Genomic DNA, 12,083 nt, shown 5'->3' with positions numbered 1-12,083 from the left:
ATGGCTTAGTTTCACTGAGTTAGACAAGGTGTGGTCCTAGTGTGATTAGATTGACAGTTTTCTGTGAGTATGGTTTCAGTGTGTCTGCCCTCTGATGCCCTCTAGCAACACCTACCGTCTTACTTGGGTTTCTCTTACCTTGGGCGTGGGGTATCTCTTCATGGCTGCTCCAGCAAAGTGCAGCCATTGCTCCTTACCTTAAACGAGGGGTATCTCCTCACTGCCACCCTTCCTGACCTTCAACGTGGGATAGCTCCTCTAGGCCCTCCTGTGCCCGCGCAGCCACACTACTTAAGAGGCTGTCTTTTCTCCATCTATAATCTTAACTCCTTTATCCTAGATTACTTGACCATAGGTGCATTGGTTTCTCTCTGGACTTTGTATCTTGTTCCATTGATATATGCAATGTATTTCTGTTTTTCTTCCAGTACCAATGTCTTGATTACTTTAGCTTGTAGTGTGAAGTCAGGGAACCTGATTTTGTCAGCTCTTGCTTTTTTTCCTCAAGATTGTTTGGCTGTTTGGGGTCTTTTATTCTCATAACACACCATAAAATTTTCTGTTCTAGTTCTGTGAAAACACCATTGTTAAGGTGATGCATTCAATCCACAGCGTGCTTTGAGTAGTATGGTTATTTTGACAGCAGGAAACAATTTGTTCAAAGTGGTTCTAGGAAAGGCCAGCATCTTAAACCAACAATCACATGGTCTGCCCGTGACCCTTTCTTTTGCTTCATTGTGGTGTGATGTGGGTCAAAATGAGCAGCAAACAGGCAAATAGTTGCCTCTCCTGGCATGTGGTAATATTGTGGAATATGAAAATGTGAGTCAGAGACAGCCCAGTAAAGCAGCGCCTAACACAGAGCTGGTTGGGAACCTGTGTGTGCACTTGTGCTTCTGAGAAAGAGTGCACAAGAAAAGAATGAAACATAGTTAAAAAAAAAAAAGGTAAAGTGAAGGTATTGTAGAAAAACCTATAAAAAGAATAAAAAAGTTGGAGACCAAAGAGAAAGGAGAGCTCCAGGGAGCAAGAGACCAGGGAATGTGGATGAAGCACTGACATGGGAACTCCAGGAGGTAAGATCCTATTCCTCTATTTCTTGCAGTTCTAATAATAGTAATTGAATTTCAGATGAATATTGTACAAGTAGAGGACGAGAAAAAACACACCAAGTCACTTGGAATTAATTCAATGGAATTCATTTCATGGGACTCTGTATATTTTATGTATTTTACATATCTCTTACCTACTATATTTTATACGTTTACATATAATGTGTATATATATATATGTATATATATATATACATATATATATATAAATAACAATGTCAAGGGGTAAGCTTTGCATTTTCAGTGATACCAAAGAAAGTTGCGGGAATTTAAGAGTTGTGTGGATGTGAGCTAGTGTGGTCGGGAGAGGACAGCCCTGGGAGGGCCTGTGACATGGCCTGGCCAGGGCCCTGATTGATGGGGAGTAAACAGGATATTTGAGGTGAACAGAATTCACTTCCTAATATAGCTGTTAAGCAAGGACATGAGCATCCATAAACCTACAGTAAATATGCAGATTGGCAAAGCATGGGCAGGGATTAAAAGAGTACTCTTGTTAATGACCTTCAGAGGAGTTAACAAAGGATGGGAAGCCTGAAGTTCCAGATTCAGGAACATCATCTCCTTGCTTTTTTAGTGTTCTGGTGCCAATTGTGCCATTTTTTTAAAGAACAATTAATAAGTTAGTAAATGGTAGGAAAGCTTGACATATTTATTCTATATATCCTGTTTTTCACAGATCCATATTTATTTCGTCCAGCTGCTTTTAAAAGTTAAAATTGTCTGCACATGAAGGTCACAGACAGTTAGCATCTTAAAAGGATGAGGACAATTTGAAACCAAAGGAGGAAGATTAGTGTAATTAAAAGTTAGATTAATAAAGAGAGCTCTATTCCTCAAGACTTATGCTTAGACATATTATTTTATTTTTAGCTATATCTCATTACCTGAAGGAAATTTTAACTAGTTCCTTTGTTTTCCTTACTCAGCTCTTCTACCCAGCATCCTACTTAAGCACTGAAAACAAATATTTAGGCCGATTTTGTCCAGTTTTTACTGAGCATGTAGAGAAGGGGTGTTACTGCATCACACAACACTTGGTGGGGAAGGAGACCTACTCTGCAACCAGCTTATTGGTTTTTTTATCCTTTGTAGTCGATTTTTTTTTAACCCGTTTTATATTGGAGTATAGCCTATTAGCAATATTGTGATGGTTTCAGGTGCACAGCTAGGGGGCTCAGCCACACCTGTATCCATTCTCCGTAGCACCATTTACAATCGACAAGACACGGAAACAACCTAAATATCTATCAACAGAGGGATGAAGACGAGTCCATGTATACAGTGGAAGAGTACCCAGCCTCGGTAAAGAGCAGACAGTGCCATCTGTGGCAACATGGGGGACCTAGAGAGGATCATACTAAGTCAGAGAAAGACAAATACCATTATTGACATCATTCATACATAGAATCTCATCTAAAACATGACACAGATGAACTTATCTACAAAACAGCAACAGACTCACAGATTTCAGAAACAAATTTAGGCACCAAAGGGGAAATGTGGCTGGGAAGGGATAATCAGGAGCTTGGGATTAACATGCACACACTAAGATACATAAAATAAATAGCCAAGGAACTACTGTATAGCACAAGGAACTCAAAATTCTGTAATAATCTATATGGGAAAGGAATCTGAAAAAGAATGGATATATGTGTAACTAAATCATTTTGCTGTACATTTGAAATTAACACAGCGCTGTAAATCAGCTATCTCCAATAAAATTAAAAAAGAATTTTTTTAAAGTAGGTTCTTCTAAATTAGAATTCAAGGCCAAAATGACACCTGAAGTCCCAGATATTTGGAAACTGATGTACAAGCAATGAAAGAATTGACTGAAAATGAAACATTAAAATTTGTGGGGGTGGAAAGCAGTACTTAGGGGAAATCAATAGCACTATGTAACTGGATTATAAAAGAGGTCTCAGATCAGTGACTTCAGCTTCCACCACAGAGAAAGAGCAAATTAAACCTAGAGTAAGCAGAAGAAAAGAATATTAAACATCACTGTAGAAGTTAAGGAAGAGAAGAACAGGGGTTGGCAAACTTCATGCTCTGGGTGAAAGCCAGCCCCACAGCCTGCTTTTGTACAACTGAGCACTGAGCAGCTGTAAATGCGACTGCATGGACTGCAGTTTACTGGCCTAATAAACTAAAAGACACAAAGTATATGATCATCTCAACAGATACAGAAAATGAAAAGACAAATTCCAACATCCATTCCTGATAAAAATCTCAGGTGAACCACGAATAGACAGGAACTTCCTTAACCAGATAATGGGCATCCACAAAAAACTCTGCGCTAAACTATACTTAATGGTAAAAGACCAAGTGCTTGCCACTTGGATCAGGAACAAGATAGGGACTTCTTTTCAGGCCACTTTGATTCAATACTCTCCAGAAGGTTCTAGGCAGGGCAATTGGGCAAGAAATAAAAGGCATCCAGATTAGAGAGGGAGGAGTAAAACTTTTAATTCCAGAAAACACGACCATGGTGTAGAAGACTTGGTATAATTTACAAAAGAGCTATTAGAACTAATAAGTTTAGCAAGGATCCTGGACACAAGTTAGGTATCAATTGTATTTTTATTCATAAACTATTAGAATTTGAAATTTACAATGCCATTTACAACAGCATCAAAACTATGAAATGCTGGCAAGTGATATGATAGGCTTGTATACTGAAAACTACAAAGTATTACTGAAAGAAAAGGAAGAAGACAAAAATAACTGGGCTGTTTGTGGGCTGAAAAGCTCAATATTGTTAGGATGTGAATTCTCCCCAAATTGATACACAGATTCAATGTAGTTCCAATCTAAAATACTAGCAGGTCTGTTTTCGGTAGAAATTGACAAGCTGATCCTAAATTTCATATGAAAAGCAAAGGACTCAGCACAGCCAAGACAAATAAGAAAAAGCAGAAATTTGGAGCAAATCAGGTAACACTATTTCTACAACTATTCCAACCAGTGACCTCAACTTCCACCTTGAATAACTAGAAAAAGAGCAAATTAAATCCAAAGGAAGCAGACAAAAGGAAACGATGAAGATTACTCTAGAGGTCAAGGAAAGGAACAGGGGTGGGTGAACTCCATGTTGAGGGTGCAGCCCAGCCCCATGGGGTATTTTGTGAAGAGTGTGCTTGGCACAGCAAACCATTCACTAGTGCTTAATGAGGAAAAAGGTACTGGAGGAGTTGAATATCCGTATTATCCCCCTCAGCCCCTGCTGTGACCCTGCACCCACACCTTGCTACTGCTAAGTTGCTTCAGTCATGTCTGACTCTGTGCAACCCCATAGACGGCAGCCAACTAGGCTCCCCCATCCCTGGGATTCTCCAGGCAAGAACACTGGAGTGGGTTGCCATTTCCTTCTCCAATGCGTGAAAGTGAAAAGTGAAAGTGAAGTCGCTCAGTCATGTCTGACTCTGTGACCCCATGGACTGTAGCCTACCAGGCTCCTCCATCCAAGGGACTTTCCAGGCAAGAATACTGGAGTGGGTTGCCACTGCCTTCTCCGACACCTTACACCAGAATCACAGACTTAAGCATAGAACCTAAAAGTGTAACACTTCTACATAAAGAAAGAAAAGTTTTGAGACCGTCGGCTGGAAAAAAATTTTCTTACATATGACTCCAAAAGCAGAAAAAAATACAAATTAATAAATTTGATTTTGTCAAAACCAAATATGTCTACTTTATTCAAAAGATTGTTAAAGAAAATGAGTAAGACAAATCAAGCCAAGCCACAAAGTGGGAGAATATTTTGCAAAGCATATGGCTTATAAAGGACTTATATCCAGAACACATAAAGAATCCCCCAAACTCAATGAGACGGCAACTAGTTGTTTGACAAACAGGCAAGGATTTAGACAAACTCACCAGCAAAAGATACACAGACTAGAAATAATTACATGCAAAGATACTCAACAGTATTAGTCGTTTACTTCAGTTCAGTCACCCAGTCGTGTCTGACTCTTTGTGATCCCATGGACTGCAGCATGCCAGGCCTCCCTGTCCATCACCAACTCCCGGAGCTTACACAAACTCATGTCCGTTGAGTCGGTGATGCCACCCAACCATCTCATTCTCTGTCATCCCCTTCTCCTTCTGCCTTCAATCTTTCCCAGCATTAGGGTCTTTTCAAATGAGTCAGTTCTTCACATCAGGTGGCCAAAGTATTGGAGTTTCAGCTTCAGCATCATTCCTTCCAAAGAACACCCAGGGCTGATCTCCTTCAGAATGGACTGGTTGGATCTCCTTGCAGTCCAAGGGACTCTCAAGAGTCTTCTCCAACACCACAGTTCAAAAGCATCAATTCTTCGGCGCTCAGCTTCTTCACAGTCCAACTCTCACATCCATGCATGACCATTGGAAAAACCATAGCCTTTACTAGACAGACCTTTGTTGGCAAAATAATGTCCCTGCTTTTCAATATGCTATCTAGGTTGGTCATAACTTTTCTTCCAAGGAGTAAGCGTCTTTTAATTTCATGGCTGCAGTCACCATCTCCAAGGCAAATTGGAAGTGGTCAAACAGGAGATGGCAAGAGTGAACGCTGACATTCTAGGAATCAGCAAACTAAAATGGACTGGAATGGGTGAATTTAACTCAGATGACCATTATATCTACTACTGCGGGCAGGATCCCTTAGAGGAAATGGAGTAGCCATCATGGTCAACAAGAGTCTGAAATGCAGTACTTGGATGCAGTCTCAAAAATGACAGAATAATCTCTGTTCATTTCCAAGGCAAACCATTCAATATCACAGTAATCCAAGTCTATGCCCCAACCAGTAACACTGAAGAAGCTGAAGTTGAACGTTTCCATGAAGACCTACAAGACCTTTTAGAACTAACACCCCAAAAAAATGTCCTTTTCATTATAGGGTACTGGACTGCAAAAGCAGGAAGTCAAGAAACACCTGGAGTAACAGGCAAATTTGGACTTGGAATACAGAATGAAGCAGGGCAAAGGCTAATAGAGTTTTGCCAAGAGAACCCACTGGTCATAGCAAACACCCTCTTCCAACAACACAAGAGAAGACTCTACACATGGACATCACCAGATGCTCAACACCGAAATCAGATTGATTATATTCTTTGCAGCCAAAGATAGAGAAGCTCTATAGTCGGCAAAAACAAGACCGGGAGCTGACTGTGGCTCAGACCATGAACTCCTTATTGCCAAATTCAGACTTAAATTGAAGAAAGTAGGGAAAACCACTAGACCACTCAGGTATGACCTAAATAAAATCCCTTTTGATTATACAGTGGAAGTGAGAAATAGATTTAAGGGCCTAGATCTGATAGATGGAGTGCCTGATGAACTATGGACTGAGGTTTAAGTCATTAGGGAAATACAAATTAAAATCTCAGTGAGATAGCACTACACACCTATTAGAATGGGTAAAATTTAAAAGGCTAATCATACTAAGTATTGGAGTGGATGTAGAACTGGAACTCATACAGTGCTGGTGGGAGTGCAAATGCACAACCACCTTGGAGGAGTTTGGAAATTTCTTCAAAAGTTAAAAAAATCACACCTACATTAAGACCCAGCCATTTTACTCCTAGTTATTTGCCCAAAGGAAAAGAAATACACATCCATAACAGACTTGTACATCAACGTTCCTGGCATCTTTTCTTTAACAGCCCCAACTGGAAATAACATACTGTTGGCAAAGATTAGGGGGAATGACTCTCATAATTTCTGGTGTAGAACAAATTATAATTCCTATAAAAATTACAAATCCCATCAAAATTACAATTATCCTACACACCAAGCTGTTTATGTGTAAAATGATGTATGTATAAGGTTACTCATATAGCTCTGTCTATAATAGCAAAAGGATGGAAACTGTTCAAGTCTCTCAATTAGGGAAATACATAAAAAAAAAAAAAAAAAGATACTAAACGCCCTTTGCAGGGGCTGCCAAAACAGAATATTACAGACTGGGTGACTGAAACAAAATTAATTTATTTTCTTACAATTCTGGAGGCTAGAAACCCAAACTTATTAGCAGGTTTGTTTTTCCTGAGGCCTCTGTCTGACTTGTAGATAGCTACCTTCTTTGTTCCTACATTTTGTACTATATTAAAACATTGTTTTTGTAAAGTTACAAAACACAATGAATTCAACTCATCCTAAAATACCATCAATTGTGAAAAACAATAGACCATGTGAAATTAGCACCTCCCTCCACTACATTAATCCTCCTAAAGGATTAATACAGTGTTATTACAGATACTTCTTCTAGTTATGGACTAAGACCAAAAAGCAAAGACAGACACATATTAGGGATAATCATATGTAGTGAAAAGAAAAAAAATTCCGTAATACATTTTGAAATATAGATTTAAAAAGTTTAGAAAAGAAGACTAACTGAAATTTACTTAAGAAAAAGTAGAAAAGTTTGACCTCAAACTAAAGAAAAGATTCATCAAGTACCTCTCTCCAAAGAAGATTCATACTGAGATAGTTCTATAGGTATTAATGCTATTTTAAAAGGTACATTTCTATGAAAAATAGATAAAGGAACGTGCAGCACTAAAAACTGACACCAGAACCCCGACGCCCCATCTGACGGCGGGGCCTCTTGCTGTTCTGCATTTATGTGGTCCATGTGGCCTTCACTGACTCTGAGCACCTGGGGCTGTATTGGTTGAATGAATTTGGCAGAAAATGGTGCTAGTCCACTACCAGGCCTAGTCATTCAGAAAACTAGCAGCACGCACATCCACCTTCTTAACCCTGCAGGGTCCCAAGCTGCCAGGTAAGAAGCCCAATCAGCTCACTGCAGAGAACCTCGCAAGAGGCCCACATGAAGAACAGAGGCCAAGCCATCCAAGTCAGGTCACCAGAGGAATGCAACTGCATCAGGGACCCCAAGCAAGATCTGCAGGAACTCCCAGCTGAGCCCGGCAAACCTGCAGAACTGTGAAAGTCAAGAGAGGTGTGGTTTAAAGCCATTGTGTTTGGATAGCTGTTTCATAGCAACAGATGACTGAAAACACCGACAAAGCAGACACATGTGAATACACACACACATCCATCCCCTCTTGCTAAGCGCTATAAAACAGCATCACTCAAAGTTGCAAAATTCCACAATAAAATAACAGCAAATCAAATCTTGCAGTTCAATGAATGGTTAACACACCATGGCCAAGAAGAATGTTACAAATGGACTGTCAGACAGTGCAACAATTATATATATGTAATCCTAACTTTAGGGAGTTAAGTGAGAAACCATATATGATCATCACTCAAGTTCCAAAAGTGCACTTGGAAAAAATCATGTTTGTTAATTACCATTGTTTTACTGTGGTTTTAAATTTATTTTGAAGTTTCAGGTTGCACCGAGGGAGGCCACAAGTCTTACGAGTTTTTCCTGGAGAAGCATGGGGTAGAGAGATGAAGAAGACTGTGTCATTCAGGTTGAGTCAGGAAAAGGATAAGCTGCCAGCTATTACCAGCAGTAGTCAACATTTTTCTGAAAGTTCCAGATGACAAAATCAATGTGAAAAAGAAATGACTTTATATAGGAAAGTGGCCAAGTCATCATAATTTACTGCTTTTTAATATTTATCATCCAAAACCAGTTAGAAATTATAACAGAAAAGAAGATTCCATTCACATTAGGAACAAAAACTGGGAAGTATTTCATTAGAAAAATGCCTGAAATGGGATTGTACTTTAAATCTGTAATCAGTTAACAGTGGGCACACTGGATGGTGGCATTTAGTAGGTAAAACAGGAACTTACTTTCATTTTCTACACTGTATGTTTTCTTTTATCTTTTTAATTGTGCACTTATTACCTTGAAATAAAAAAACATGTATTTTAAAATTCTAGCCACAACTCTATAGGACGAATCAACATAAATCAATAAAACCTACAAAATTTTAATTTTTCAACCAGTATACATTTACTTCAAGTAAGAAACATAGTTATTATTTTATTTTGGGAATGAATCAGAAAAGTACATCATACGGTTTATATACAGGAATGATGCTGGGCTGGCCACAGGGCAGTGGCCTTTACCGCAGGCTCCTCCTCACAGCTGACTCACATGGGCTCTGGGCTCACCCGCACGTGGTTCCACATGCTTGGAAGAGCAGAATGCAAGGGAAGTGACCACTGACGCACAGTTAAAACATCATCCATCCCATTCACTAGGGAAATTTTCCATACTGTTCATTGGCAGAGATTCAGATGAAAATCTGATCTGGCTATGAATCTATGGAAGGAATTATTTTAGGGGGTCTGTGCTTTCAATGCCCAGGGCACAGGTTCAATCTCTGGTCAGGAAACAGATCCTATGAGCCACACAGCTTGGAAAAGAATCTGCCAAGGGCTGCCTGCTGACTAAGTATTAATATGTGTGTTGTGAAAATATGCAGACCCACACCCTAGGTAGAGGCTCTCCATAGCTTGACTACTTGAGTATAATTTTAGCCAGAAATATTCCCGTTTAAGAAATGCACTGCACAGAGAGTACCAGGTACTGGGTTTATCTGTATTTTAAACTTGAATGTCTCTGAGATTACTGGGCTGGTCATGGAGGGGACTAGTGGAGAAAGGCCATTGACCAGCAGGTAGGACCACCTGGTGCTTCTCTGATGCCTGTCATTTTATTGGGCAGTAGAAATTGCCCTCCACTTAGTTGATCAGCTCTTCATGTGAGTTTCTGGTCAATGTGACTCTTGGGGGGAAATTGCACAAAATTCCTTTCCTAGCCCCAATCTCAGTTTCCCTTTCCAAAATGGACATCCTGCGACACAAGCTTGCAGACAGGCACCAGCCAGACCAGCCACCACTGCTGGAAATGGGCAAAGTCCACTGTGCTCTTTAGAGACCACCAGCTCCACCTGCCCATGATTTGGAAACACAAACTTCAGAAATTCAGCTGCCTGGCTTGCACAATGCACACTTCCAGCAACAATACAAGAGGCCTCCCTATACATCCAAGTGAAACTCTTCCTCAGTGTTTAGAAGAGATGAACATGTAACAAATGTTTACTTTCATGAAACTAAAACGTACGATAGTATTTTGGGAATTGTAGAAACGTTATGATTACAGATACAACTTACTACACAAAGGGGAGAATCCCATACAATACAAAATCAAACCTCTTGCACGTTGTGAGAACAGAATGAGAAGATGGCTGTATATTAGCCGGGAAGCATTCTCTTTAAGCACAGCATCTGCTAGAACCCTGATCTTAGACTTCGCTCTAAAGCTGTGGGCAGCAGGGTGGATGTCTGTGGAGGCTCTGTACTGCCAGAGTGCAAATTCTCTTTTGAGAACCGATACTTCAAAGTACAAACATACAATATAGATTCACAAACATGTTTACCATGGACGGTAACAGAATTATATTCAGAAATGAAATAAAAAAGAAACTAACATCCAAATGAAAAGAAAAAAAAGAAACCATACTCCTCCACCAAGCATTCCTGGTTAAATAATGTCTCAATTTTAGAACCAAAAAGCAGTGGGCCTTGGGGAGGTGGAGAAGTGACTTTGGTTGGGTGCAGTCTCACACCAGGAGGGAGTCTTACAGCCATCCAGCCAGGGGTCATGACAGCACGTGCTCCAGAATGCCTTGTCTAATCAGCTGCTCACACTTCCACCGAGGTAAAAAGTGCTGAGGGGTGGGGGAAGGAAGAGGAATGAAGAGCATTATTTTAAATTACATGTCGTGTCATTAAAAAGCAGCAATGCATGCTGAATATTTCAAACTGCACCAGCGAAGTAGTTAAAAGCTAAGCTTATATTTGCTATTTTCATCAACTGAAATTGATGTTACTTAGAGCTGTACTAAAATCTGAATTTTATAAACAAATTCATACTTTAAATTAAATTTAAACTAAAGACTTCTGAATTCTAGTAGGTATTTTCCTTAGCGTTCGCATTTTTAGATTTATGCACAGGAAAGCCAGGTAGGTGATCTGGGCCACAGACTACAAGGGATGTGGCAACAGTTCACTAAGGCAAACGGAAGGAGTGTCTTCTCCATTAAACCTCTTGAGGATCTATGTCTGAACAGTCATTCCTTTACTAACAGTGCAACTTTTCTCCCATATTTTTCAAGGATGAAGTCTTTGTAACCCATGGATGCTGGCCACACGCTGTGTGTTGAGGAAGATGGTGCCCAGCTAAAGCTCATCCTCCATGTCTCCAGAGAGCACACTGCTCTCATTCTGAGGTGGAATGGCATCTCCTGGTCTCATTCCCTCCCAAACAGCAAGGCTTAACACAGAAGGGAACATTTACTAAATTCTGGAGCGGGGAGGTGCACGGAGTGAGGCAGGAAGACTTTTCAAGCTCACAGGTGACCAAAGAAACCTCAAAGACTAGACAGACACAGATATTTGAGTAAAAATGAAAAACAGTGCGTTAGAAAGTGCAACGTAGAGAACTCTAGAAGGTGAACTGAAGGAGAGTACGGCAAGTACTCAAGGAAGCGGACGCTACTTCAGCAGCACTGTGTGCCTGACAGTTTTTCACAAACTCAAGGCCTCACATGGGACCCATGACCAAAGAAACTCCTGCCAACCAGTCATGAAGACCCATGGGCCGAGGACTGATGTCTAACTTAACTGAATTTTTTAAGTCTTACAACTATGAAATGTAAAAAAAGAAAGAAAGAAAAAAAAAAAACCAATGGAGTTGTTCACTGAACAGTTATTCCAATGTCTACTAAGACATTTGTTCTCATTTCTGGGCAATGGGAAACATGCCCCATAGAGTCAAGAATAAAGGACTATACGGTAGGAAAATGTTTCCCTATTAATATTTGACATTATGTGGGTGATCTATAACACAGATTTTATAGAAAACTTATTTCTGATGTGCTCAGACATGTTAGAAGCCTCTTAATGTCCACTACAGTAGCTGATGCTTTTAAGTTACCCCAGTTTTAGAGTGACACTGAGAGACCAAGTCTCATCAAGAGGAAGGCTTCT

General features: G+C 40.0%; 1 protein-coding gene across 3 annotated transcripts in view; it reads right to left on the bottom strand.

The window, feature by feature from the left end:
- Nucleotides 1-7,181: 7,181 nt before the first annotated feature.
- The window catches only part of GINS1 (GINS complex subunit 1 (Psf1 homolog)), a 17,844-nt gene continuing 12,942 nt past the window's right edge, over nucleotides 7,182-12,083 (bottom strand). For all 3 annotated transcript variants that reach the window (XM_010836529.1, XM_010836530.1, XM_010836531.1), the window contains one exon: nucleotides 7,182-10,762. In XM_010836529.1, the coding sequence (XP_010834831.1) occupies nucleotides 10,694-10,762 (69 nt within the window). In that variant the 3' untranslated portion in view covers nucleotides 7,182-10,693. The remainder of the gene's footprint in view (nucleotides 10,763-12,083) is intronic.

This window comes from Bison bison, unplaced genomic scaffold, assembly GCF_000754665.1.
Source record: "Bison bison bison isolate TAMUID 2011002044 unplaced genomic scaffold, Bison_UMD1.0 scf7180017864063, whole genome shotgun sequence".
In the NCBI taxonomy this organism is placed as follows: Eukaryota; Metazoa; Chordata; class Mammalia; order Artiodactyla; family Bovidae; genus Bison; species Bison bison.
Note: the sequence above shows the minus strand (reverse complement) of the source record. Positions and strands in the feature narration are given on the sequence as shown.